Genomic DNA, 25,877 nt, shown 5'->3' on the forward strand with positions numbered 1-25,877 from the left:
GGGCTCGATCCCCTCTCGGTTTGCTACTTTGGACTCACAGTGCCAATACCGGCCCATCAAGCAAATTGCGAACTGGACTATATACAATATACTTCAATATACAATATATTACATTATTCTATATCCTATGTACAATATTGTTATTACAATCACCTTCACACCTCGTTTGTTGGACCCATTGCGCCTGTTAACCCGCGCGTGACTCTTGTCTGGTTATTATACCCCCCGGAACTTGGCATTGGAAAGGCTGGAGGACTGTTATGCTCACATTCTCAACTTCCACCTTCGTTGGTTCCACCCCAACACTCTGCGCCCGGAACTGGCTGGAACAGAGCGAGTTCCGTTCTGTCTCTGTATAGTATGCAAGAATCCGTACTAACATGGAACTGTTCCTTTCTTTTATCCATACAAGTATATAAAGAGGCAGTAGGATCCTGTGTTTTGAGCCAATTGAGGAGAGTCGGTTTCTCAGCAGCACAAGAAACACGGTAGATCTTTAGCATTTTCACTGTTGATATTCTTTGAAGGACTCACTAATACCCATCGGTCCTACTACAGACATCATCCTCAGTTTTAAGTCGCTGTATAAACACTCGTTTCACTCGTGTTAATACTCAATTCACTATGCTTAGAACCATCACCTCGAGATATTCGGCCTCAGCCACATCGACTCCGAGAATATCAAGAGCTGGAACAGCCGTGTTGAATTACTCGAGATTCAACTCTACTCAAACGAATTTCCACAGACCAGATGAAGCAGGCTCACAAGACGCTTCCCAAGCTGCTGATGCAGCAGCTTCCATATTGGCCGATTTGAGAGATCAACAAACTCAACCTAATAAGGTCACTTGGCTTGATGCCTTAAGAGAAAGAGAAAAGCAATTGGCCGAGGGTAAAATCTTGGACAGTTACAGTTATATGACCCCTAAGACTACCGAGGTAGGAGAAAAGACAAGAGGAGACTCGTTCTCTTACTTGACTTTACCATTCAAGGAAGACAAATGGCTCTGTGATGCCTACATCAATGCTTTTGGCAGATTGAGAGCAGGCCAATTGTTCCAGGATTTGGATGCTTTAGCAGGTAGAATCGCTTACAGACACTGTTCTCCAGCAGAACCCGTGAATGTGACTGCTTCTGTTGACAGAATCTATATGGTGAAAAAGGTGGACGAGATTAGCAATTACAACTTCGTTTTGGCTGGTTCTGTATCGTGGAGTGGTAGATCTTCGATGGAAATTACTGTCAAGGGATATGCCTTCGAGGACTCAGTTCCAAATGATATTACTGAAGAAACCTTGCCAGCCGAAAATGTGTTTTTGACAGCTAACTTCACATTCGTTGCCCGTAATCCTATCACTCACAAGTCATTTGCCATTAACAGATTATTGCCAGTCTCTGAAAAGGAATGGTTAGATTACAGAAGAGCTGAATCTCACAATGCTAAAAAGAAACTTGCTGCCAAGAATGCTAAGGTAATTGAGCCAAATGACGAGGAATCTAGATTAATCTACGATATTTGGAGATCTTCCAAGAGCTTAGAATCTAGCGGTGAAGACAAACCAAAGGGTGTAGAATTCATGAAGGATACCGCTGTATCCTCAACTCTTTTCATGCAACCACAATACAGAAACAGACATTCTTATATGATCTTCGGTGGTTACTTATTGAGACAAACCTTTGAATTGGCTTATTGTGCAGCTGCTGACTTCAGTTCTGCTGGGCCTAGATTTGTCTCATTGGACTCAACTACGTTCAAAGCTCCTGTTCCTGTTGGATCTGTGGTTTCCATGCATGCTTCCGTTTCGTACACTGAACACATACACGAGGGCCCAACTGATATTGATGCAGACTCTCCATTCAACTTCAGATTGCCAGCAACTAACAAGTTGTCATCTAACCCTGAAGCTTTCTTATCTGAACCAGGTACTTTGATCCAGGTTAAGGTTGACACAACAATCAAGCACTTGGACTCTAAGAACTCTAAAGAATCCGGTACCTTCATTTTCTCCTTCTTCGTCCCTAAAGATGCCTACAGTGACAAGCCAGGTTACAGCTCAGTCATTCCACAAACATACTCCGAGATGATGACCTACATTGCTGGAAGAAGAAGAGCTCAAGATACCGCTTATTTCGTGGACACTTTACCGAAGCATAATGAATAATGTCCAGCTTCGTTTCTTCGGTTGTTAACGCTATCGAACCTTTACTTTCTCCTATTTAACTTTTATAGAGGCGTATAACTATCTAGTTATTAAATAATAATATTGGTAATTCTTAATAACGCTAAAATTGTGGACTGATAAGTATAAAAGCGGCTTAGCTTTGGGTGCAAAATTGATGAAAAAAACTTATTGGCCTAATGACAAAATGGAAAATGCAATATCAGCTACGGATGTAATTGAAAATAGAACGATTTAGATGTTAAGTAACTAACTTTTTAATATAGTACATAATTAAGGATCGACAGTTGTCGATATCACCAACTCAGTAACAATGGTGGTGTAGAAGTGTAATGGAACAATTACCAGATAAAAATTAAAATACAGAGAAGTAAACGGAAAACCAGGGTGGGGGCGAGAACAGTGACGAGTCTCCATCAGATGCAAATATGTAACATAGAATAAATAATGGCGATTATATTCAATACTTATTCGCTATCATCATTGTGGAACTGCGCAGCCTCTCCACGGAAATGTATGTCAGTTTCTTTAGCAGACTCTCTCAAAGAAGCCTTTCTAGTGAAAGGGACAAGCTTGGCTTTGCCACGGGATGCCGACCTTATAGGAATCTTTGGACTTGTTGGGCTTGTAGGACTTGCGGGACGCACCTCATGTATCAAGTAGTCATCTGAACGAGACGAACCTATCGAAATGGTGGATAAGTTTGAATTTCTCATCGGCATTCTTGGTATATCGTTGCTTGAGCTATGGTCAACAAAGTTGAAGTTCTTAGCTGTCTGTGACATCAACTCAACGTCACCCTTCTCCGCAGACGAAGCATCAAGCCAGGTAAATTCCCCGTTCGGCGTTTTTGTAGCCTTGAACTCATCTAAGAAGGTTGCTGAGTCTTCTCTGTTGTATTGGGATAACTCCTTCTCACTGCTTGAATTGGAAGGGGTATTTGATTGGTTGAACTTGGATAACAAATTTGTTATGCTAGATTCGGTATACTCATGTGTACGGTTTGCGCTGTGGTATATAGTAGAGTTATTGGTTTTGTTAGACAAGTCTTTAGAGTTTTCTTCTGCCAACATCTCGAGGTTAGAGAGAGATCTTGTAAAGCCTCTCTTAGGACTTGACATACCACCAGAATTTTCTGCAGACTCTACGACGTTGCCATCACTATCCAACCTCTGTAAGTTGCTTGATGAGTCCCTCTTCATAACTGCACTCAAAGATCCATTACTCAAGAATTGACGAGATGCAAATGATGACTGTTGAGAGTGTCTATATGAAACATCATCAACCAATCTGACAGAGAATAATTGCTCAGTATTCACAGTGCTCAAAGAAGCAGTTGACTTTCTGGAATCTTTGTTGTCTGACTCATCATTAGCTCTCCAGGATTTGATAGGTTGTTCTGCTGGTTCAAGATATCTACCAGTGCTTTCGTTCGACTCAACATGTGTAATTGATGAGGAAGTTGATCTAATGTCATCAACATAATCTGACTTCTCGTCATCTAATTTCAAAGCATTCAAAGAGGCTAATTGCTTAGCATTATTATCTTCCAAGGTGTTATTGGAATAAGTCTTACCAAAGCCAGGTCCTGACAACTCAGGACTGCCTGGTCCCTTTTCATTGTCAATGGCAGCTTCTTTCTTGTTCTTTCTTCTCTTGAAGCAGCAACAGCAAAAGATTAATGCAGCTACAAGAAGTAAGAAAACAGGAATTCCAACTCCGAGACCAATGGCCAACGCCTTGCGATTGTTTTTGGTAGATTTGGAGACAGGCAATGCAGTACTAGCAGAACTAGAAGAAGGAGAACCAGAAGCTGAGCTTGAGGAACTTGCAGAGGAAGAAGATGATACCGAAGAACTTGAGGATGTAGCTTGCTTCTTGTCGATTCCGTTTATGTTGAAACTCTTGGATTCCTGATCAAAATCAGACGCAGCAGTAACATTAATCAGCAAGGATTTGAAGTCCTTTGGTGTTTGACCGGTGAAGGAGTTGTTCGTGTCGTGGTAAGTCAACCAGTTGTTGTCGTTTGTGTCAAAGTTTACACTGACTTTAGTGTCATTGAAGTCAGTAAAGTACGAGTCCATGAAAGAGTACTGGAAGAACTGACCTCTTGTGGCATTGACGTCCGGAAGCGAGTTAATCGTGAAGACAGAGCCAATCGAGTTGAACGAGTATGGGATTTCCACTTCGTTCTGGTAGATATCTTTGACGACAATTGTGAAATTATCAAATGTTGCGGTATCTGGGAACTTACCAGTAAGGGTGAAGTTGTCAGTATCAAGCTTAATGTAGCTTGGTAAATTTTGAGAGCCAACTGAAGAGATGTTCTCTTTGCTGATCACAGTACCGTCGAGGAACACATCACTAAGAATTGGTATCTCGACATTAAACTCATCGTTATAAGTACCGTTCTTTTTGATGGTCTCGTTGAGAGAAGTGCTCAATTGGTGTGCTCCAACAACTAACTTGAAGATTCCCTCGGCTCCAGCAAAACCATAGTAGTCTGAGGCAATGAAGCTGAATCCATAAACCATAGAAGGGGCAATTGCAGATGTGACGTAAGGCACAGTTCCCGAGAAAGATAAGTCATCGGGGTTAAACTTGATCCAGTTAGGAAGCGAACTGCGGTCGGCGGATCTTCCGTAGTAAGCAATAATTGGTCTATTAGAAGTAGAATAGGACTCGAAGATGTCTTTGCTGAACTTAATGTTGAAGTTTTGGCCCTGTTTGACAACCAAACCATCGTTTCCGTTCGTGTTACCGTACTGGGCGATTTGGGTGAACATAACGTCATCGGAAGACAAGTGTAAACCGGTGTCGTTGGATACGATCATCGAATAGTTGTAAGAGAGCTGAGAGTTATCCGAAGAGTCGGTACCAGTCAACTGGATCTGGAACTCGGAGACATCGTCTTTAGTTGGGTGACCAGTGAAGGTTCTGGAGTCTTCGTCGAAGTGCAACCAATCTGGAAGATTGGAAGCTGAGTAGGAGATGGAACCAAAACTGTCTGATTTGAAGGTTATGTTAGCGAAGGTGAACGAGTAAGGAGTGTCGACTCTGGCGACGTTGGGAAGCTGTTCGCTGAAGGGGAAACCGGTGTAGATCTGAGCCCACACTACGGCCATCATTAGATGGAAGACAAGGAGAAATAGCATGGTTGAATCCTGTGCTTTTGCTATGGTAAGGAGTGGTGTAGTAGTATGTACGAATCTGTGGGTACAACAAAGGCGCGTGGATAGTGCTGTAGAACTGCTGGAGTAATTGTAGCGATATGGTGACGGAGCAAGGAACAGTCTGGGGGTGATTGCGAGCTTGTGGGCTACGAACGATGGAGGATTATAGCTTACTGGGGCTGGTTATTCAACGGTTTTGTTGATAAAGAAAAGTGGTTGTTGTAAAGAAAAAAAAAACCTGTCAGCCGGACCAAAGACAAAAAGACACCAAAATTACTGGGAAATGGAGCTGTGAAATCGAAAATAATTAATTATAAGACCCAGTTTCTGAAGGGCTGACAACAAACCTAATAATACTCACTAAACAAACCCACAAACAATCACTTTTTCTAATTAGTAGTACATACCACACAGTCCACACAGTCCACACAGCACATACAATCCACAAAGATCATACAGAGGGACGCCAAAACTTTATTCATACAACAAATACACATATACACACATACATACAACATAACACACAGACACACGTAATTGGAATACCGCATCATGCCAATGCAAATGCAAAACGCAGAATCTTATTTGTATTGTGTGTGTTTAGACAAAGAGACTACGAGCAGGTGTAGGACTTTGTGCCTATTTGTGTGCCTTGGCAGGTTAAATTGGCTACACACAATGGGATCTCCACAGCAAGTTCCCTGGAATGGGACACTGCAATTCTGGTGAAATGCAGTCTCCGGTGACGATTTTGGAGTTGGCAAGCCGCAAAAAGGCGTTACCCATCCCTTTCAGACACCTCTACGGGAGCCTGTTTGGTGTCCGTACTGCGTACATCTACAGGGGTGCTACGATGGGCCATTGTCATGGGGTCTTTAGCGATCAGCAGGTATCGTGTCTCGAGAAAAAGGCGCGGCGGTTTGTTGTTGTTTTGATGAGAATTGTTTTTCTGGGGACGCGTAAGATTTGCAAAACGCGTATTCTTTTGTTTCCCGACACGCAAAGGGGTTGGGATCGGGGCCCGTGCCGCAACGGTTGTGTTCAGGAATAGGGAATGTATTGGGTAGCTATGTGATGAAACATTAATAGAGATAGGGGAATGGGGCCATCGTCTAGGTGAGGAAGGGGGTTTGACGAGACGAAATGAAACAAATGTAGCGGTACAAGAAATTGTGGATTGAGGCGATGACCTTGAGAGAAGAATGAACGAGCCCTCTCATGATGAACAAAAATACACTATCTTCTATGAGTATCAACACTTGCAATTTTCTACGAAGAACAAAGCGATGATCCTTGTGTACTCAGAATGCACTATCTAAAATAAGCTTCTATTCTCTATTTATTCTCAAGACGTATTCCATCGCCTTATCTTTCCTGTGCTGAACCATAAAATGAATGGTCCTATTAAGACCGTACACAACAAACCTTACAGGCGTTCCTTTATTTTCTACCAGATCAAGAACAGTAAGCCATTTGGGAAGGTGATGCATTACGCGTGATAGCGGAGTTACTGCAAAATCATCAATAGTTCTACATGTATTATTCAACTCAAAGCAATTATTGGTTGGGTGAAATCTCACATTCATAGGGTTTAGCGATTGACGTGGTTCTGGGCGAGGCTTTTTAGAAGTACTCATTCACAAGGCACCTAGCCATGTCAATATATGCTCATATACGGTACTACACGAGGTAAGGGTCCAAGCCATTTTATTATTAGTCTATTTATAGCGTAATTAGCGTTCTAGTTGGTGTATGAGTTATGAGCATCTATGGAGTTAATCCATGAAGTTAATCCATCCATCTATTGTCAGTCGATTAATCAAAAAAAGAGCTTACAGCAAGACCATGGTTTTGTCACAATTCATGTTTTATTTTGTAATTCAATATCAGACTCTGATCGTCGACGAAGCCCGCCTAATGCATGGAGACCACTGTGATTCCGGAGAAATCTCGACTTTGCAGCTATTGCCAATATTGCCAATCCTGCGACGATCTCTTGAGCTTTCTTTTTGGTTTTTAGCCCCGTCTACTTTTGATTTCGTGTAGTTTAGGCAAGATGAAGCTATTATTCGTCTTTTTTAGTCGAGGATGGCTTAATGTACCGAGGAACATAGTAAATTCCAATGATCCCAAAATACCCGAAGATTAAGCCCACAAACTTCTCTGCAATTGAATGGAAGTAGATGTTGGTCATGAATAACATGAACCACCACAAAACAATCAACTTAACCACTAATACGGAGGGGTTTTCAACAACTAAATCCTTGAAAGTTTTGATCTTGTCGCCAATGGTCTTGTTTGGTTGAGTAATGTTTTTGTATGCGGTAATGACGGTGCCTTTGAAATAAGACCAAGAAATCCAGAATGGTTGCACCTCAAGAAATAGATACAACGACGAATGCACTAGAAGAAAAACATGGCCTGATGGATCGTGTCCTCCTTCCCAGTTGCCCTTGAGTTTTCTACAAGAGTAGGAGGTGACATATTTTGACTCTAACTTACCGATTTGGTCTTCTATCGCTTGGAACAAATGGATGTAACGATGGTTGTTACTAGTGCTCTCCTCAATTACACACTTTCCACCAGTCAAGACAAAGATTTTGTCCATAATAGGCATTCCGAAAAACCACTGGGTGAAGAAAATCCACCAAATGGTAGCAAGAACGTAATTGATGACAGCCTTCTTTACAAGTTGCACCCTTTCGCCACTGCTTTTCTCTCTATAGAGCACTATTCCATAGAAAATTACTAAGTTGAGCGTAGTCCAAGCCCATCCCTTCTTCACAAACAACTGGTTGAAGATGTTTTTCTTGTCATTATAGTAATTGTAAACCTCCTCTTGTGGTGAGAGAACATGAACAAGTTTTCCAAGTACGAAGTTTAGTATGAACGATAGCAAGAATAAGAACTCACCAGCTTTTATCTTGTAATGGTCCTTGATGTAGCGGAAAAATCCCTCAATAGCACCTAAATGCAGATCATAAACAGATGACGCTCCAACTTTAGCAGGAGGCATCTTAGTATAGCTGATAGTCTTCTTCTACCTCTTACTCTACACCTCTTTATAGCATTCGTGTTATATTAAGCAACTATGGTTGGGTAGTCGTGTAGAGGCCAAGGTTTCTGTTATCAGTGGTGACCTGCATACTTCACGACTGCAAAAATGTTGTGTCTGTCTTTGTGTATTTGAGTACTTCTTATACATAAGTTTGCTACTACTATCATCCTCACCAGTCAGACTTATAGAATACAAGAATTTGAATATAGCCATTGGGTCCGTTGTTAGACCAATCTAGGCAGTTGTAAAACCAACTTAATAGGCAAAATTAGACATCAACTTGGTCAGCGGCGAATTGAACTAAAGGACCCATGATTTTGTTACGTGGGTAAATGGAACCAAGCAAAGGCACAACTTTGCACCCAATATCGACTTTGGCGTTTTCTGTAGTGGGGCCAAAATCAACAAATGAGACATGCTCTTTCAAAGCTATCTTGATCACTTCTTGCATCATAACAAAATAGGCTTTGTACTTTTTGCTGATCTCATGATCCAATCCTTGAATATCCGACGTAATGGTTTCTCCCAATCTGAAAATCACACAAGAAGCAATAATTCGATCGTCGACCTTCAAGAATAGCAAAGACCTATACTTCTCTTCGTTGGTATAGTTACCCAATCTGGATATGAATTCCCAGTCTGGGTTGAGAAGGGTAGATGACTGTCCGGACTCCGATCTAGAATTTGCAATATTTTGATTCATGTTGACAACATCACTGCAATTTTTTTCATCGAAATCATAGGTTTCGATAACAACACCAGAATCTGCTTTGAATGTGTTTTCTTGGCTTCTGTACTTGACAGCTTTAAAATAGTCTGCTGCTGTCTTGTTTCTAAAGGGTCGTAAATCTATGATATGAGAATTTGGAAGATTAATTTTATACCATCCACTGAATCTTATTCCAGGCTCGGAAAAATCATCCTTGTAAGTTGGATCAAGCAAAATTGTACATTTCTCGTTGTTCTTATTCCATTCAGAGATAGAATACATCACAGCTGCACTTCTAGCGATAGGCTTCTTTGTGGCACTACAAAAGAAAGTAGAACGCTTGAATGGCCAATGAAATCCTAATAATCCAAATTTTATGCACAATATGGGATATTTAGAATTTTTCCCAAACAACTTTGAGAGCACCTTACCTGCGAATCCTGGTATTCTCTCCGTCAAATCAAAACTATCAATAATAGTAAGGAGAACCAAAGCTTCGGTATTTTTCAATTCGTTATAAAACTTCTCGGTGTTATTTGACAAGCTATCCATATCCATCTGTTGCTTCTTCGGCTTTGCCTTTTTCTGCAATTTCTTTAGTTGGTTCTTTGATAAGGGTTTGAATTCTTCTAAATCTTCATCGGGAAGTTCATCAGAAAGGTTTTGTTCAGGAAGAAAGACTACAACCTCTTTGTCTAGAGCATCCCAAGCTTCTGTAACATCTTTAGCGGAGAGCTTTGGAAACTTTATCTCCTTCAAAGGAGGATTGGCCAACAAATTTTTCTGACCATTTTCATCTGCTCCACCCTTAATATCAACGGATCCTTCTTTATCGCTATTCTTCTCCTCGTTTTCTTTCAAAAGAATGTCATCATTGGATTTGTTTTTCTTCTTCTCTTTCTTGTCTTTCTTCTCTTGCTTCTCCTTTTCCTTCTTTTCCATTTCTTGTATCTGCTTTTCCTTCTTCTCTGCCTCTTTCTTCTCCTTCTCTTGCTTCTCCTTTTCCTTCTTGAGTAATTTCTTGTCTTCTTTTCCTGTGTTATTCCCTTCAACCGTTGTAAAAATAAATTCATCTGATTTATTCTTATTTTGCTCTTTCTTTTCCTTCTTTTCTTCCTCTTTCTTTTGCTTTGCTTCCTTCTCTTTCTCTTTCTTATCCTTCTTCTTCTCCTCTTTAGCCTGTTTCTCCATTTCCTTTCTCTCTTTCTTTTCCATTTTCTTTCTTGCTCTATTTGATAAGCCTTTCCCAGGATCCTCATTTCTTGAAGAATGCATCGACAACTTGTCATTTCCTGCTAGTTGCTTGTCACCGCCGTCGATGCTCTTCTTAACATTCTTGGATATTAAGTTCTTTTCCAAGTCATCGGGTTCGACCTTTTTAATGTCTTGACTTGGCTCATGATCACTTTTGTAAACTCTCAAAACTTTACATCTCATGCCTTCCAATTCTGCAGTGTAATAATTCTCCATTAAAGATATAATTTGGTCTCCAGTAATTCCAGAATTATAACGACGATTCAAGTCAATAAGCTTCGCCCATCCAGCTTTTTGTTGTTTTGTTAAGGATGTTAGATCATACTCTTCGACGACATAGTTAGTGTTTGAATAACGAACTCTGAAATATCTTGTGCAGATGTAAGAAACACAATCAACAATCAATAAAACAGCAAATAATATTGGCACACTTATTGGGAACCCGTATTTGCTATTCAAGTAATAGAAAGAAGAACAGAAACATCCTAATGACAATAAAGCTATGCATGCCAAGTAAACATCGTAAAGAAGAACCATCTTGCCAATGATTTCATTTAATCTGTTTTTCTCATTTAATATTACACATAGGAAAAGACCAATTATTGCTTGTCCCATTGCAAATGCTCCGGTTAGCACGTACAAATTTTGCACCTTTTTAATACCATTCAAGAAACTAAGATTAATATGTCCAAGGTTCACTTGCATAATGGTTACTGCTATAAGGAACTGTAATATATTACAGGCTATGAAGATAACATGAAAGGTTTGAATACTTGCTTCCCACCATATAGATAACAAGGCACAGTCAAAAATGAGAGATATAATCACAACGGAAACGTAACCACCTCTTTGTTGACTGGTCATACCATCGTTAGGGAGCCCATCAGTGTGAATGTTAATCGGGTTTCCAACTGTTCCTGTTGTTATACGAACCACTTTTAAGATACAATCAATAAGAATGAGTAACCAAAAAAGCCTCTTCAAGTTTTTCATGACAACATTGTAGATTTTGTTTTTCTTGTGGGCATATTTGGGACTATTCATTAACCTTTCCAATAGTAGTACTATTATTATGAACACGTCTAAGACAAGCCCAAAAGTTCCACCCTCCTCGGAGTCATCTCCTTTCCTGGCAAATGCTCCATAAATGCAGACACTTAGGAGGTTGAAGAAGAAACTGTAGAATACAAGAGCAAATTTTGAAACGAACCAGTGTCTATCCACGTTTTGTTTACTCCACCGTATGAGACCCATATTGAATAAATGTCAAGACTATAATCATCAATAATACATCAATAAAAGAAGGTGCGAACCAGAAAAATTAATAAATATGTCAAACCGGGATCTTATTTCTCTGTATATAGATATATTTATATTGCTAGGCCACAAAAACGGTTTGCAGCTAATATGAGGCAACTCATACCTGATGCCCGTCGCTAAGCAGAAGGATATTATCTAATTGCGCTCGCCGAGTTTGTATGGTTCCAGAGTTCTGTTATCCGTGCTCAGCCTTGGGGGTTTGGAGAAGTTTAGTTTCTACCTTATTAATGTAATGAATTTCGAAGAGGCGCGGGAGATACCCGGTCTATTGTACTTTGCGGTGTTTAGAAAAGAATTACGAGAAATCGGACCTTGGAGAAAGTCGTAATTTAGCACTATTGGTAAGCCTTGTTGGGGCAATTTCTATATTTAGCTTTATCGATTAAATAATATCTTACGAAATTTTCTGCGACTCTCCGGATAACGACGTGGTTAACGGCTGGTCTTTGCAGCTAGGCCCAAAAATAGCCCATTGTTATATGATAAGTTTGGTGGTCTGGCCCAGAGGATGGAAGAAATTTTGATGATAACGTCATTTTTAGAGACTATCATAAGGGGATCATTTAAGGATCGGAGTGAGGGCGATGACGATGATTTTCAACATGAGTGGAATATTATTGAGTAAGTAGTACATAATGGGATAATCGTAGTAAATCGTAGGCAGGAAAGGCTATTTTTGAAGGTAATAGTCATTTTGAGGATTCAATTTAATGAAACACTACTATATGTCGCACAGGGTATAACACCGTAGTGTCGAATACTGCTTCCTCTGAAATTCTCCAAAAAGCGGCATTGCTGTTAAACCAAGGGGGCTTAAAAGTTCTACTGAAATGACATCTTTGCTGTTTTGTCAGCATCATCATTTGCAAAACAAATATCTACATTAAGATTTAAAGTTTGAAGATTTCGTAATATAGTCAAATAGAGATGTGATGGAAATGATCCTTAAAATCGTAATTGATTTTAAGATATGATGTATTGAAACACTAAGCCTTCTACCCCCTATAGCTGACAAGAATAGTTTTACCCAGTTTCTTCTTATCGCCAATGCGTACATCAGCTAGAAATGCATTTGCACTAATTTTGTCATAGCAAGTTTATGTGGTTGCTTCTCTGGTGCTAGATAGAATGAACGACTGCGATGATGTACTTGAAACCGCCCAATAAGGATGGTTATCGACCCCAATTCATATCGTGCGCAATGCCATCCATTTGATTTGTCTATATACATAAGAATCTTTCGTATAAAGATGCTCCATTCTTTGCTTTTCCTATGGGGTAATGTACTCCCTTTAGAAAAGCCATTTATACGTCAACTTTAGGATTTGGCATAACAAAAGTTTCACGTATATGAAATGAATCTCAATAATTTGGTAAATGATTAGATATTTCACTCACTGAACATGAAGATGAAGTTAAATACTTGATTTCTCTCATGTTCAAAAGCGGCTTTCTTAAAGATACTTCATTCTTTGTTGGCCTTAGATGCTGATACTGCCAGTGACTATTAGTCTCTAGAAAACGTGTTATTTGTATCTGCTCCGTATAGCCTATGTTGAGTTGGCTGGTGCTTCATTATTGGCTGGTGGAGCACTTCCTGCTTCAAAGCTGAACGATACAGCCGAAGAATCCTGATCTTGCCATCTTTTTACCATATCATTCATAATATTATTCATAAAGTCAGGATTGACAATGTTAGCACGGAATTGTTCGTCTTGTAATAAGGTGAGAATATGCAAACAATTAGGATAAACCAAATACCTGGCGTATTGTGGTTCTTTCCAGTAATTCAAGTATTTGAGATAATTAATGAAATTGGGATCGTTTAGATAGTTATTTTGAGCCAAGTGGTTAAGATATTGGATGTTACTAAGTGATTGAACAAATTCAAGCTCTATCTCCCATCGCGTCGGCACCGATTCGATCAAATTTTTTACCCCATTTGATTCTGCTGTGGCATTTTGCTGCTGTTCTTCTGTAGATGCCATGATCAAAGTAACAATACTTCACTTTTTTCGTAGAATCATCCATCTATTTGTTGTAGTAGTTGTCTTACAACTGCTTTGTTAGCGTCGGGTCTTCTTTTTGGTAACTGATGTCGTACGACATTATTATGATCAAAAGTAAAGAAAACAAAATGCATTTGACATAATGTCGCTGAAGTTGTAATCACGTGATTAGTGTATGACAATGGAAAGAGGCAAAGTCAACTGTAGTAATATCCAATGAAGTAAGCTGAAAAGAACTTAGAATTATATAAAACATTCACCATTCACCTATGCGAGAGGGATCAATTTTCTCTATATTTTTACTTAAATACTCCCATGTTTACTGCCAATACCTTATCTTTATTACAGCTATTTGTATTTGCGCTACCATATATAGCCCTATACCGGATCTCCAATCACCACTCCGAAAGAGTAAACATTGAAATGATTAATTGCAAAGGAATCGGTTGTTTTAATTTGCAGCAGACGTTAGAGTAAGGCAAGGTAGATTACATAAGTAAAGAGACGTAGATTTATCAGACTTACTACTGGTCCCGCATTTATTAATTTTTTTATTCTATCATTTTTCTTTAATTGTTTATCTTACCGGTGCTAAACATGGCAGAACAACAACCATTGGAATCAATACTATCGAGTAGTACTAAGATAGCGACTGGATCGCCAAATAGGCAAATCGCCTTGGAGAGAGAATTGACACAACTCACAAGAATCAACTCGACAATAGCGAACTTGATCGAGACAGTAAAATTCACCAATTCAAACATAGCCAAAATCAATGAATCAGGCAACAATACTCATACTTTGCTAGATCAATGGATAAGGATCCTCTCGCAAACGAATTTCACACACGATATTATAAATGATCCGAATTGGAATGGGGTGGAAGACCAACAGGATGACGACACGGTGGAAAGGGAGCTTGCGCAGAAGTCGGCATTGGAACAGCAGTTATTGAACGACTTGTCAAAATTAGAGTCAGAGAACAGCGATTTAGCAAAGAGAATTGAAAATAGAGAAAACGAGAAAGAATTAATAAACCAAAGAAAGAACGAAATGTTAAATAGAAGAAAGAGAGAATTGGGATTATACAACGTTAACTCCAAGGATTCAGGAAAGAGGAGGAAGTAATAAGACAAATCTTTATTTCGTGTTGCATCACCATTGTCTTCAAGTGGAAAAACCCAGAGCGTTGAGGAAACCACATTGTTGAAAAATACAAAACATTACTCCGCAATAAGAGAGTATCAAGCTCCTGAGGGACAGACCAATTGAGAGTCATTGGGACCAATTGAGAGTCACTGGAATTCGGAATGGAAATGTAATGTTTCCCAGCATTTTATCCATCGTAATAGTGGACAGATAATCAGAATTACCAATAGCCTCCAAAGTGTACTGATACGCACATTGATTTTTTTGTAGGACATCTAGATTTGAACTATTCTTTTTACTGAAGAATCAACTTACTAAGAATCCATGCGAGAGTGAAAGCGTATCTATCATAAACAACTTTAATGTATTACTAAATATAAATAACTAGAACGAAATAACTGTAACGAAAAGACGGTAATAAAAATACTTTTCTATCTGTTTTATCATAAAAATCTTAAACAACAGCGTAGGTGTGATTACAACTAACTGATGTCCTGCAATCATACATTCAGTGAGAGGGTCAACACTCACTTAGGATGACTAAGGATACAAGTGATCAAATCACTAGCATCAACTGAATCACCTTCTCTGATCAAAATCTCACCAACAATACCGGAAAGTGGAGCACTGATCACCATCTCCATCTTCATGGCAGACAACACAGCAATTGGGTCACCCTTCTTGACCTCGGTACCGGCCTTGGTTCTGATTTCAATGACAACACCGGCCATTGGGGCACCAACTTCGTTAGGAGACGAAGCTTTACGTCTGGTAATGGCATCGACAGAGACAGTCTTGTCATCGACGGTAACGGAACGCATTTCACCGTTCAACTCGAAGAAGACTTCTCTAGTACCAGTTTGTTGACTGATTTCACCAATTGCCAACAACTTAATGATCAAAGTCTTACCTTGTTCAATTTCAACTGACAACTCTTGGCCAATCTTACATGGCTTAAGGAAGTAACGAGTTGGTAAGACAGACAAATCACCGTACTTCTCTACGATCTTTTTGTATGCCTCGTAAACCTTTGGGTACATGGTGTAGGAAGCAATGTCTGTTTCCTTGATGTTGTTACCATATCTGGAAACCAACTCTTGCTTAACGGCAGCGAAGTCCACTGGTGGCAAGGTAAGACCTGGTCTTTGGCTCAACTTTTGTCTCTTTGTGCCTAACATGTTAGTTCTCAATGGCTCTGGGAATCCACCATATGGAGTACCCATCAAACCCTCCATGAAGTCAAGAACGGAGTCTGGGAAGTCCAATTCGGAAGCCAACTTGTTGACGTCTTCTTCAGACAAGTTGTTGGAAACCATAAATTGGGCCAAATCTCCGACAACCTTGGAAGTTGGAGTAACCTTGACAACATCTCCTAAAAGCTTGTTAGCGATCTTGTATGTTTCCTTAGTTTGGACCCACTTAGCACCAAGACCTAATTGTTGGGCCTGGAACAACAAGTTGGTCAATTGACCACCTGGAATTTCGTGCTGGTAAACTTCTGGGTCTGGACCCTTCAAGTCGGCCTCGAAACAGGAGTAGAGCAATCTCATTTGAGCCCAGTAGTTATCCAACTCTCTGACCATTGACTCATTCAAACCAGTCTGGACGTCACAATCAAGAGAAGCCAAAATAGCAGAAATGGAAGGTTGAGAAGTCATACCAGACATGGAGTTAGAGGCAGCATCGATAACGTCGGCACCGGATTCGGCAGCAGCAGTCATGGAAGCAACACCAGTACCAGCAGAGTCATGAGTGTGGACGTGAATAGGTAAGTCTGGGTACTTCTCTCTGATAGCAGTGATTAAGATTCTGGCGGCCTTTGGCTTCAAAGTACCAGCCATATCCTTAATACCCAAGAAGTGGGTTCCAATCGAAACAATCTGGTCCACAACCTTTAAGTAATATTCTAAGTTGTACTTCTTACCTGGGTGCAACATGTCACCTGAGTAACAGACAGTAGCTTCAACAACACCGCCGGCCTTCTTGACTGCGTCGATACCAACCTTAAGTTGTTCCAAATCGTTCAAAGCATCGAAAACTCTGAAAATGTCTACACCGTTGTCCTTAGCCTGCTTGACAAATTGGTCGATGGCATTGTCTGGAAGAGACGAGTAAGCAACACCATTGGCACCTCTCAACAACATTTGGAAAGGAATGTTAGGAACGAGTTTACGTAACTTACGCAATCTTGCCCATGGATCTTCGTAAAGGAATCTCATACAAACATCAAAGGTAGCACCACCCCAACATTCAAGAGAGAAGGCTCCGTTAAGAGCATGAGCAGTAGTAGAAGCGATGTTGAGTAAGTCGATGGTTCTAAGTCTGGTAGCCAATAATGACTGGTGAGCATCTCTCCATGTAGTATCGGTAACCAAAGTACCGTTGAAAGCACGAACTTTCTTGGCAAATTCTTCCGGACCCTCTTCCAAAAGGACTTGTCTCCAACCTCTTGGAGGTGGAGTAATTTCAACGTCGATCTTCTCGCCTGTCTTAGGATCGTGAATGTCTGGAATTGTAGCTTCCTCGGTCAATTTTGGTTCACCAACTTGACCCTTGATAGACGAACCGTTAACCACCAAATCGGCCAAGTATCCTAAGACCTTGGTAGCTCTGTTTTGAGAGCTGATCATCTGGAAAAGAGATGGTGTGTCATCAATGAAGGTAGTCCAACAGTCACCAGCAATAAAGGTTTCGTTGGTTAAAAGAGCCAAAAGGAAAGGAATGTTAGTCTTAACACCTCTGATTCTGAACTCGATTAAAGCACGTAACATCTTTCTACGGGAGATTTCGAAAGTAGAACCGGAAGTAGAACACTTAACCAACATAGAGTCGTAATGGGGAGAAATGATGGAACCAGCAAAACCGTTACCACCATCCAATCTCACACCATTACCACCGGAAGATCTGTAAACCTCAATCTTACCAGTGTCTGGTTGGAAGTTCTTGGCTGGGTCCTCAGTAGTGATACGACATTGAATAGCAAAACCTCTAGTGGTGATCTTGTCTTGCAAAAGACCCAATTGCTGCAAAGAAGCACCAGCAGCGATCTGAATCTGAGCAGCAACAATGTCAACACCGGTGATCTCTTCGGTGATGGTGTGTTCGACTTGAATTCTTGGGTTGATTTCAATGAAGTAGTGTCTGTTCTGTTCGTCAACCAAGAATTCGGCGGTACCAGCGTTTCTGTAGTCGGCACTCTTGGCCAACTTGACGGCATCGGTCAAAATGGCATCTCTGACGGACTTTGGCAAGTTCTTTGCTGGAGCCATCTCGACAACCTTTTGATGTCTTCTTTGCACGGAACAATCTCTTTCAAAGAGATGGATAACGTTACCATAGTTGTCGGCAAGCAATTGGACTTCAATGTGCTTTGGTTTGTCCAAGAAACGCTCAATGAAACAAGTACCGTTACCGAAAGAAGTCTTGGCCTCTGAAGTGGCTCTCTTGAAGGCATCGCCGATATCGTCTCCATCTCTGACGACTCTCATACCTCTACCACCACCACCAAAGGCGGCTTTGATGATAACAGGATAACCGTACTTCTCGACAAACTTTTCAGCTTCTTCAACGGTTTCTATTGGACCTGGAGTACCAGGAACAACAGGGACGTTGTTGGCAAGAGCCAAGTTTCTGGCACTGACCTTGTCACCAACGGCATCAATGGTCTTGTAAGATGGACCGATCCAAGCAATTCCGGCCTCTTCGACCTTTCTAGCAAACTCCGAGTTTTCGGAGAGAAATCCGTAACCTGGGTGGATCATATTAACGCCGTGGGTCTTGGCAATCTTGATGATCTCATCGATTTGTAAGTAAGCACCAACGGGAGAGAACTCTCCCTTCTTACCGATGACATAAGACTCATCGGCTTTCAAACGGTGCATCGACAAACGGTCCTGATGAGAGTAGATGGCCACTGTCTGCATCGACAACTCATGGGCTGTTCTGAAGATACGGATAGGGATTTCACCTCTGTTGGCGACAAGAATCTTGTTCATTGGGCCGAGGACGGTGGAATCACGGCGCAATTGGTTGAGCTTGGCGTGATCGGACTCGTGAGCAGTGGACATAGTGAATGTGGATAGTATTAGTTGATGGGGGGAAGAAATGGGGGGATCAATTGGGTGATGATGAGCGTCTGATGGCAATAGTTGTAACTAGCAATTGGACGACGAAAAAGGGGGAATTGACGATATCAAATGGTCTTATCTCTGCTTCGGTTCGGAATCGACGAGATAGCGATGTATAAAGGTAGCTACGTCGAAGTCTATTGGTGAAAGGTCTCTGGGTCGAATTGTATCACGATTCAGGAAACTTTCTTCTTGTCAAAGTCGATTTGCAACGAAGACAGAAAGATCTATGGTTAAAGACTCTAGCGAATTACTGGTGAGGAGAAGCCGCCGTTAGTAGTACAACAGTAAGTAGATACAAAAAAGAACCAACAACCAAAAGCCAAAAGAAAAGTATTCTAGCGAAGCGCTTTAGGAAGAAAGGAAAGAAAAGAAAGATATCGATAAATATATATATATATATATAAAAATATAATATAATAGAAATATTAATATAATGGAGATACCGATATTTAATATTTCGGAGCTGGAAATTTATCAACCAAAAAGTCACAATAGTACCTAATAGCTAAGACCAGAACTAATAATATTCACAGTAATATTTTAGTACAAAGTGTTACAGGAATAAGGGTTAACCAATTAATTTATTGGGCGGACATATAAGATCGGGCCTAATGGGGATTTTGTGAGCGATGAGAAACGGAGAGTTAATTTCAATGGTACAAATAATAAAGGTGATGCAATAATGCAATAATGCCAGGATGCAAGTGTCCCAATGATGCAGTCAATGGACAAAAGCCTATAACGCTCAGACTAAACATAAACACACCAATAAATAATGAACTAAGGGGATCGGCCATTGCATAAATGGAACAACGATACCAGCGATGGTGTAAAAAACTTAGGCATTGGCACCCAATTGGAAAGGTGGGGTCCGGTATAGGGCATGGACAAGTCGTAATTACCTTACTGTTGTGGTAGCAAGTTCGTAATGCCAGTGGCAGGACACTCCGACGCCGACTGATGGGGGGCTCCCATTGGCCGCGAGTTGGCGGATCCCGTCTCCAATGAGTCAGAATTGCCCGCTAGGCATGGGCCCAGCCAGTCGTACCCCATACATTAGGCATTACTGTTGTTCTTCTTATTTTTGATGCATTGTTTGAGCTATGCTGCTAGAGTGACGCCAGCGAGTTGGTTTAAGGTTGCCGGCAAAAAAAATTTCACTGTAGCGAGGAATGCAGTTGTAGGAGTAGGGAGATGGAAATTTCTACTATCACTACAATTATTACTGAATTAGAGGACCTGGTCCATCGCAGCCCCCATGTACTAGAACACCCACCACGATAGACACATAATAACTTAAAATTCGTCCATCAATTGTTGCTATCTCTAATTAATTATCATAGTATCTCGTTAGATAACAGCCAAATTCGTATTGCTTGAGTCATCTGAAGAAAATATTTTTGGGGCAGGAAAGTCCGAGGACAAATCCTGGCTTACACTGAAAGGCGTACATATAGTCCGAGGTTAGCGTTGACCGAAGGACATCCTGGTGCTTCTGCCTTCACCGGTGAGACGTGGAACAATTATAGACAAAGAATGTATCTTGGAAAGTTCGATGCACTGGCCTGATAAAAATTTTCATTGGTGACAAATAGACTGATTTCGCTAAAGTCGATCCTCACGATCCTACAAAAGTCGGTGCTTTATGCAATTCTCGTTCTATTGAATTTTTGGCATCTCAAAATTCTCAACAAGAAGAATGGGGCAAGATAACAACCCCTCTTTGAGGCAATACCTATGGTTATCTCTCTTTCATGGAAATGAAGGTGGATGGGGTGTTCCAGACCTGCACGGCACTTGCCTTATTCGACATATATTCGCTCACGTGAAAAATTATATGTATTCCAGTCACGTGATCATTCAGCTTTCATTGCGGTATGGATGTGTGAAATGTATTAGCTCCAAACACCTATCTCAAGTTGTAGTTATAAGTTGTATTGCAACTCAGTAATAGTGGCCCAGAATTATGTTGACTACATGGACGATCACGTGGTTTCATTTTGGAAATACCAGCACCAATACCAACTCATTCCCCCCCCCCTCCAAATTCTCACGTGAAGTGATCCTAACACCACCGGCCCGCTAGCCCAGAAATACTTCCATATATGAGAGCTGCTGATTTCCATTCCTGTACTCCTATGCTCGAATCTGAGTGGATCAAGATAACGCTTCAATCAGAATATATACAGGAGAAATCAGAAACAGGAGAAATCAGAAATGGGTAGCCAGATCCGATAGCGCAGAAAAAAGGTTTTTGGAACGAACCACAACGGACTTGAACCACCGCTCGACTCGTGCTCTTGAAATCCCCCCCTCTTTTGCAGCTCGGTCAAGATGGAGTCTGCACCTTTGGGTATGCTCAATGCAGCAGTGGTACCGTTATCTACCTTCCTTTTTTAAAAGGCAAGGGGTAGGTGAAAATTTTTTGCATCGCGCTAAACTACTCGAAGTAATTGCAACTAGTGGTGGGAGCAAAAACCAGTGAAGGAGGGGACTGTTAACTCCAGAAAAACATTCTCCTAAACTTTACTCCGAATTAAACCACAAGTTAAGGTTATCCCTGAGCCGACCACCCCACTATTTGGTTGATCCCTAATCGCCTCCTGAGTGATTAATCGGCACTTTATCTCCCCCTTTTGCGCTATTGCCCTTGAACATGACGTTTGATTGCGATCGTACGTTAGTAAGCTACATACTGTGGATGGGTCTGGTGGTGCAATTTTTTTTCTTTGAGCCGAAATTAGGAATTATTTTTTATCATTTATGGAATTTTTTTTTCACATATATAAACCAGGGTATATCTTTTTTAACGCTAGAACTCTGGTGAAATTTGGCATCAATATCAATTCAAACAATAAAATAACAATGTACTTCCGTAGAGCTTTCTCCTCCATTAACAGGTTGCAATTCCAAAAGGAAACCGCAGCACAATTCATCAAGTCGACTAAGACTGCTTCTTCGGCTGCAACTCCAGTTGCCGCTGCTAGAAATGGTACTAAGTGGCAACCAACCAACGGCAACTCTTTCAGATCGTTTGCTGAATATAGATTAAAGATCACCAACCAATCTCCATTGGCTGTTAGATCCGGAAACTTCATTAGTGTCAGAACACACTAAATACTAAGCCATCGACGCTTATGTCATTTCTGTAACAATTGAAGTCGTAGAACGACTATAAAAGGTTAAATAACATAAAAAGGTCATACAATGGGAGGTTTTCAAATATTAGCGTTCATTTACATATTAATCATCGGGTAGAGACTAGCACGTCGCATACCTGTTCAATTCACATTGTGGATAAGAGGATGTCTTATTGATACACTCTAGTCACATTTCGCATTTAGCATTTCACAGCTGAAAAATTGTACTCGGCTGGAAGGGTTGTAAGATTTTACCATCTTAATCTTATGTCCTAAAGTCTATCCGAATATCCATATATTTTTTCTGAGTTTTTAGTTTAGTTCTTAATAAAAAGAAAAATAAAGGAAGAAAACTGTATTTGACCCCACGTAGTTTTAATTCGTGGAGATGAAACATAAATTGATGTATAATGTCTTTATGCCATTGCAATTACCAGAAGTAAGGATATTCATTTATAAGAGCATTGGAGGTATAGTTGATCATATGGTACAATCTTCAAAGACAATCTTTTTTTTTTTTACAAATTCCTAAAAAAAGAATATAGATTCCTCACTAGAAACTATTATCAAATTTTTGCAAATATGTTCCCAAAAGCCGAAACATACCGAACTATAAAGTTTTCAAAATATCTTTTGACGTGAATTCTTTTATTCAATGCTATCAATATTGTTGAATACTTCTGTCCTAAAGAAAAAAAAGAATCACACATCCGTTATTCTAAAAAGGAAGTGAAGAAAGCATACCCAAATTTCCTCAAAAGAAAGCTCTGAACGAGAGTTGATAATTTTTTTCACTACAGTACTTTTAATTCCGACGATGATATGACTTCAGAAAAACAAGTGTGGATAACTATTGAAAATGTGTCCAGAAGAGAATCAATTGCATAAAGAATGAATTCCAATATAAGTTCTACTCCAATGACTAATGGGAGTACTCCCCATTGCGTTCATTACGTTAACAGAAAGTTTAAGAGAGCGTTGTCATCACTACTATTAGCCAATTGAATCGCAGCCACTATATTGGGGTCACAATTCTAAATCTTTATCAAACAATATACCTCCAATAACATTAGAAATGCTTCGCTTGAGGCCCAGATATGTTAGGAATATTCACGTGACTAAAGTCTGCAACATAAAATTTGGCTGCGATTGTATAGATTCTTAGCCGTTGCAGAATTGATTACGAGGTCTCCCCTGTATCGGTCACTCAGAAAACTCTATCATATGTCAAAGTATAAATACGAAATGTCCAAAAATTAACTGGAACGGTTAGTGCGCTTCCATTCTTGGCAATGTTGCACCTCCCAAGAGATAGGAGAGGAGTCTTCCTAGATCAGTTCAACAAAGATATCAGTTAGTACCAGACCAATATGGGGTCTATTGACAATTGTGGAAGGAAATTGGCAAATCTTGCCCCCAAGATGTGTTGGTTGAATGACCGGTTCTCCACTCTTCAAGAGATGCACCCCTGGCTCAAGGTAGTAATTACTGGCAGGGATAAGCGGAAACGGTGTGCTGCGGAATGTCAACCCATGCTTATTAATACAAACTTCCCCGATATGGCACGATGGACGGATTATAAGCCTAAAAGCGTAAGTTCTCTCTTAGACATGCTTTTAGTCCATTTTATTGATAATACTTGGAGCCCGCGATATTGATTTGTTTGATCCATTGTGATTAGATCCATTGTATTGGCTGAATTGTCAGCAGCATAGGGAAGCTTTCCAACCCCTTTTCATTCCGTTGTCACTCCAGCCATTGCTCATTCACCTTCTCCCCCCAAACTGGGTGCCCAATTCCCACCGGCTGCAACCCCAACAACCACTACAACATCCATTATACTACCCGTGCAACATCCATCCTCCAACCATCGCACGTGATCGGAAAACGCACCCACAAAACCATAATTCCCAAACTGTGGTTTGTCTGCAAAAACAAAATTTGATCAAAATACTTGAAGTCACGTGTCATTGTGTTATCTGGTACTATCTTCTACCTATTCCCTCTCATATATAGCACCACTCCCATACATAAATAAATTGTGGTTGCTGCAATTTTGGAGGAACAGCACTGCACACAGGGTATTACTTACAGGGATTGATTAATTGTGGATACTGTATTTCACCAAGGCGCCCATGATCTATTCTGGTAGAGGATATATATATATATCAGGGTGTATACACATCGGCGTGTACGGGCGACAGACATATAGAGTTAGATTTTTCAACGAACGTTAGACGAAAGCAAAGTCCCACCGACCAGCACGAAAACAAGGTGGTGCAAAAAGAACTGCAAAACAGTAGTGATATAGTAAGCACAACAAACGATGAGCGACCATAACAACGACAAATACGGGACCTCAACGAGCTCAGCGCTTCTTGAGCAGTTGGTGTATATTGACACGTTTATGAACAATGGAACGTCGTCATCAGCTGGAGATTTAACTCCAAACTTGGATATGGACGGACAACTCTCCATCGACTTGGCGGCTTTTGCAGATGACTCGTTCATCTTCCCCGATGAGGACAAACCAAAAAACCATAACTACGACGATGAAGACGATGACATGAACCAAAACCATAACAATAATCACAACGGTCATAGTAACCATAATAACCACGAAAACGAGGTTATTTTCAAAAACGCCGACGACCCCTTATTGAACAATACCCCCTTAAGCATCGATTCGTCTTCAAATAACTCTCCAGCAATACCGAACCAGCACCAAGTCCAAAAACACATACTACCATCACAAGATAAGGGTACAGGAATACTAGGTGATGTTTCCAAGTTACCAAAGTTCCCTGTTCCTCCTGGAGCTAAATCTTCTTTGGTATCTGCTGGTTTGTCACAAAATCAAATAGACTTGCTCAGTGCCTTGATTGCACAGCACCAAACCAGCTTGGGTAATAGCATACCAGGACAATCTAAAAACCACCAGCAACAAATTTCTCATACTCCTCATCAACAGGAGCAGTCTTCCTTTGGCGCTCTGTTGGCCAGTCAAAATTTTGCTAGCTACTCGCCAGTAAGACAGCATAGTCAACTCTACGGAATGGAAGACCGTAACCCTTTTCCACTGCATCACTCTCGTGGATCTACTTCTTCAGCATACAATAACTTGGGTAGCCCAACTTCTTCTACAGTGCAAACTTCTCCTAACGGGTTTTCTATCAAGACGCCAAACTCAAGTGAAGATACCATAAGTAATATGGGTACTAGTTCATCTTTGTCAAGCTATAACAACATAGATGGAACTGTTACTCCTTCGGCTACCAATGGCCATGCCGAGCTCGACAAACGCAGACGTAACACGGCGGCTTCAGCTCGTTTCAGAATCAAGAAGAAGTTAAAGGAAAAGCAAATGGAAAACAAAATATTCTCTTTGAACGAGCTTATCAAGGAGTTTGAGGTCAAGATACAACAATTGGAAATGGAAAACAAGTTATTACGTAACTTGATCATCGAAAAGGGTTCTCAAAAGTCGGACAATGAATTAAAGTTGTTGCGAGAGAGAGCCAAGTTGAATTAAACTTATAGCTGGAATATAGGCCGACTACAACGACTAATGAAAAAAAAAACCCCTAAAAGCAATCACCTGTTAAAGGTCTTGCATCAACTACAGTTCTCTTGTGCCATAATTTACATAGATTTTGATTAAATAGAAAAATCGACTTTAAACCGGATTTCACATATTTTAAGTACTTAAAAGCAGAAGTAACGGCTGCACAGTGTATGTCAGTAGAGAATATTC

At 40.5% G+C, this 25,877-nt stretch overlaps 9 protein-coding genes across 9 annotated transcripts; 4 read left to right on the top strand and 5 right to left on the bottom strand. All coding sequences in view use genetic code 12, as the record gives it.

The window, feature by feature from the left end:
- Positions 1-469: 469 nt before the first annotated feature.
- RJT20DRAFT_124595 (uncharacterized protein) lies at positions 470-2,407 on the top strand. The gene has a single exon (XM_064916289.1). The coding sequence runs from the start codon at positions 625-627 to the stop codon at positions 2,161-2,163; it is 1,539 nt and encodes a 512-aa protein (XP_064777421.1). The 5' UTR covers positions 470-624; the 3' UTR covers positions 2,164-2,407.
- On the bottom strand, positions 2,244-5,698 carry AXL2 (Axl2p). The gene has a single exon (XM_064919110.1). The coding sequence runs from the start codon at positions 5,334-5,336 to the stop codon at positions 2,649-2,651; it is 2,688 nt and encodes an 895-aa protein (XP_064777422.1). The 5' UTR covers positions 5,337-5,698; the 3' UTR covers positions 2,244-2,648.
- Positions 5,699-7,205: 1,507 nt separating this feature from the next.
- Positions 7,206-8,394, bottom strand: RJT20DRAFT_15516 (uncharacterized protein). Its single transcript, XM_064919107.1, has one exon. It carries the CDS (start codon positions 8,368-8,370, stop codon positions 7,420-7,422), a length of 951 nt encoding a protein of 316 aa, XP_064777423.1. The 5' UTR covers positions 8,371-8,394; the 3' UTR covers positions 7,206-7,419.
- Positions 8,395-8,680: 286 nt separating this feature from the next.
- On the bottom strand, positions 8,681-11,683 carry RJT20DRAFT_113501 (uncharacterized protein; the record flags this gene model as incomplete). Its single annotated transcript, XM_064915791.1, has 2 exons — positions 10,528-11,683; positions 8,681-10,035 (listed from the first exon to the last, which is right to left on the bottom strand). The coding sequence occupies exons 1-2, from the start codon at positions 11,627-11,629 to the stop codon at positions 8,681-8,683; spliced, it is 2,457 nt and encodes an 818-aa protein (XP_064777424.1). The 5' UTR covers positions 11,630-11,683.
- A 1,315-nt stretch (positions 11,684-12,998) lies between these two features.
- On the bottom strand, positions 12,999-13,784 carry SOH1 (Soh1p). Its single transcript, XM_064919115.1, has one exon. The coding sequence runs from the start codon at positions 13,681-13,683 to the stop codon at positions 13,246-13,248; it is 438 nt and encodes a 145-aa protein (XP_064777425.1). The 5' UTR covers positions 13,684-13,784; the 3' UTR covers positions 12,999-13,245.
- Positions 13,785-13,986: 202 nt separating this feature from the next.
- Positions 13,987-15,210, top strand: DUO1 (Duo1p). The gene has a single exon (XM_064916290.1). It carries the CDS (start codon positions 14,302-14,304, stop codon positions 14,830-14,832), a length of 531 nt encoding a protein of 176 aa, XP_064777426.1. The 5' UTR covers positions 13,987-14,301; the 3' UTR covers positions 14,833-15,210.
- On the bottom strand, positions 15,107-19,407 carry PYC2 (pyruvate carboxylase 2). The gene has a single exon (XM_064919116.1). The coding sequence runs from the start codon at positions 18,918-18,920 to the stop codon at positions 15,381-15,383; it is 3,540 nt and encodes a 1,179-aa protein (XP_064777427.1). The 5' UTR covers positions 18,921-19,407; the 3' UTR covers positions 15,107-15,380.
- Positions 19,408-21,822: 2,415 nt separating this feature from the next.
- RJT20DRAFT_124603 (uncharacterized protein) lies at positions 21,823-22,472 on the top strand. The gene has a single exon (XM_064916291.1). The coding sequence runs from the start codon at positions 21,849-21,851 to the stop codon at positions 22,098-22,100; it is 252 nt and encodes an 83-aa protein (XP_064777428.1). The 5' UTR covers positions 21,823-21,848; the 3' UTR covers positions 22,101-22,472.
- A 1,643-nt stretch (positions 22,473-24,115) lies between these two features.
- Positions 24,116-25,681, top strand: MET4 (Met4p). The gene has a single exon (XM_064919121.1). The coding sequence runs from the start codon at positions 24,450-24,452 to the stop codon at positions 25,653-25,655; it is 1,206 nt and encodes a 401-aa protein (XP_064777429.1). The 5' UTR covers positions 24,116-24,449; the 3' UTR covers positions 25,656-25,681.
- Positions 25,682-25,877: the final 196 nt, after the last annotated feature.

This window comes from Scheffersomyces xylosifermentans (genome assembly GCF_036884685.1).
Source record: "Scheffersomyces xylosifermentans strain CBS 12540 chromosome Unknown RJT20scaffold_1, whole genome shotgun sequence".
Classification (NCBI taxonomy): domain Eukaryota; kingdom Fungi; phylum Ascomycota; class Pichiomycetes; order Serinales; family Debaryomycetaceae; genus Scheffersomyces; species Scheffersomyces xylosifermentans.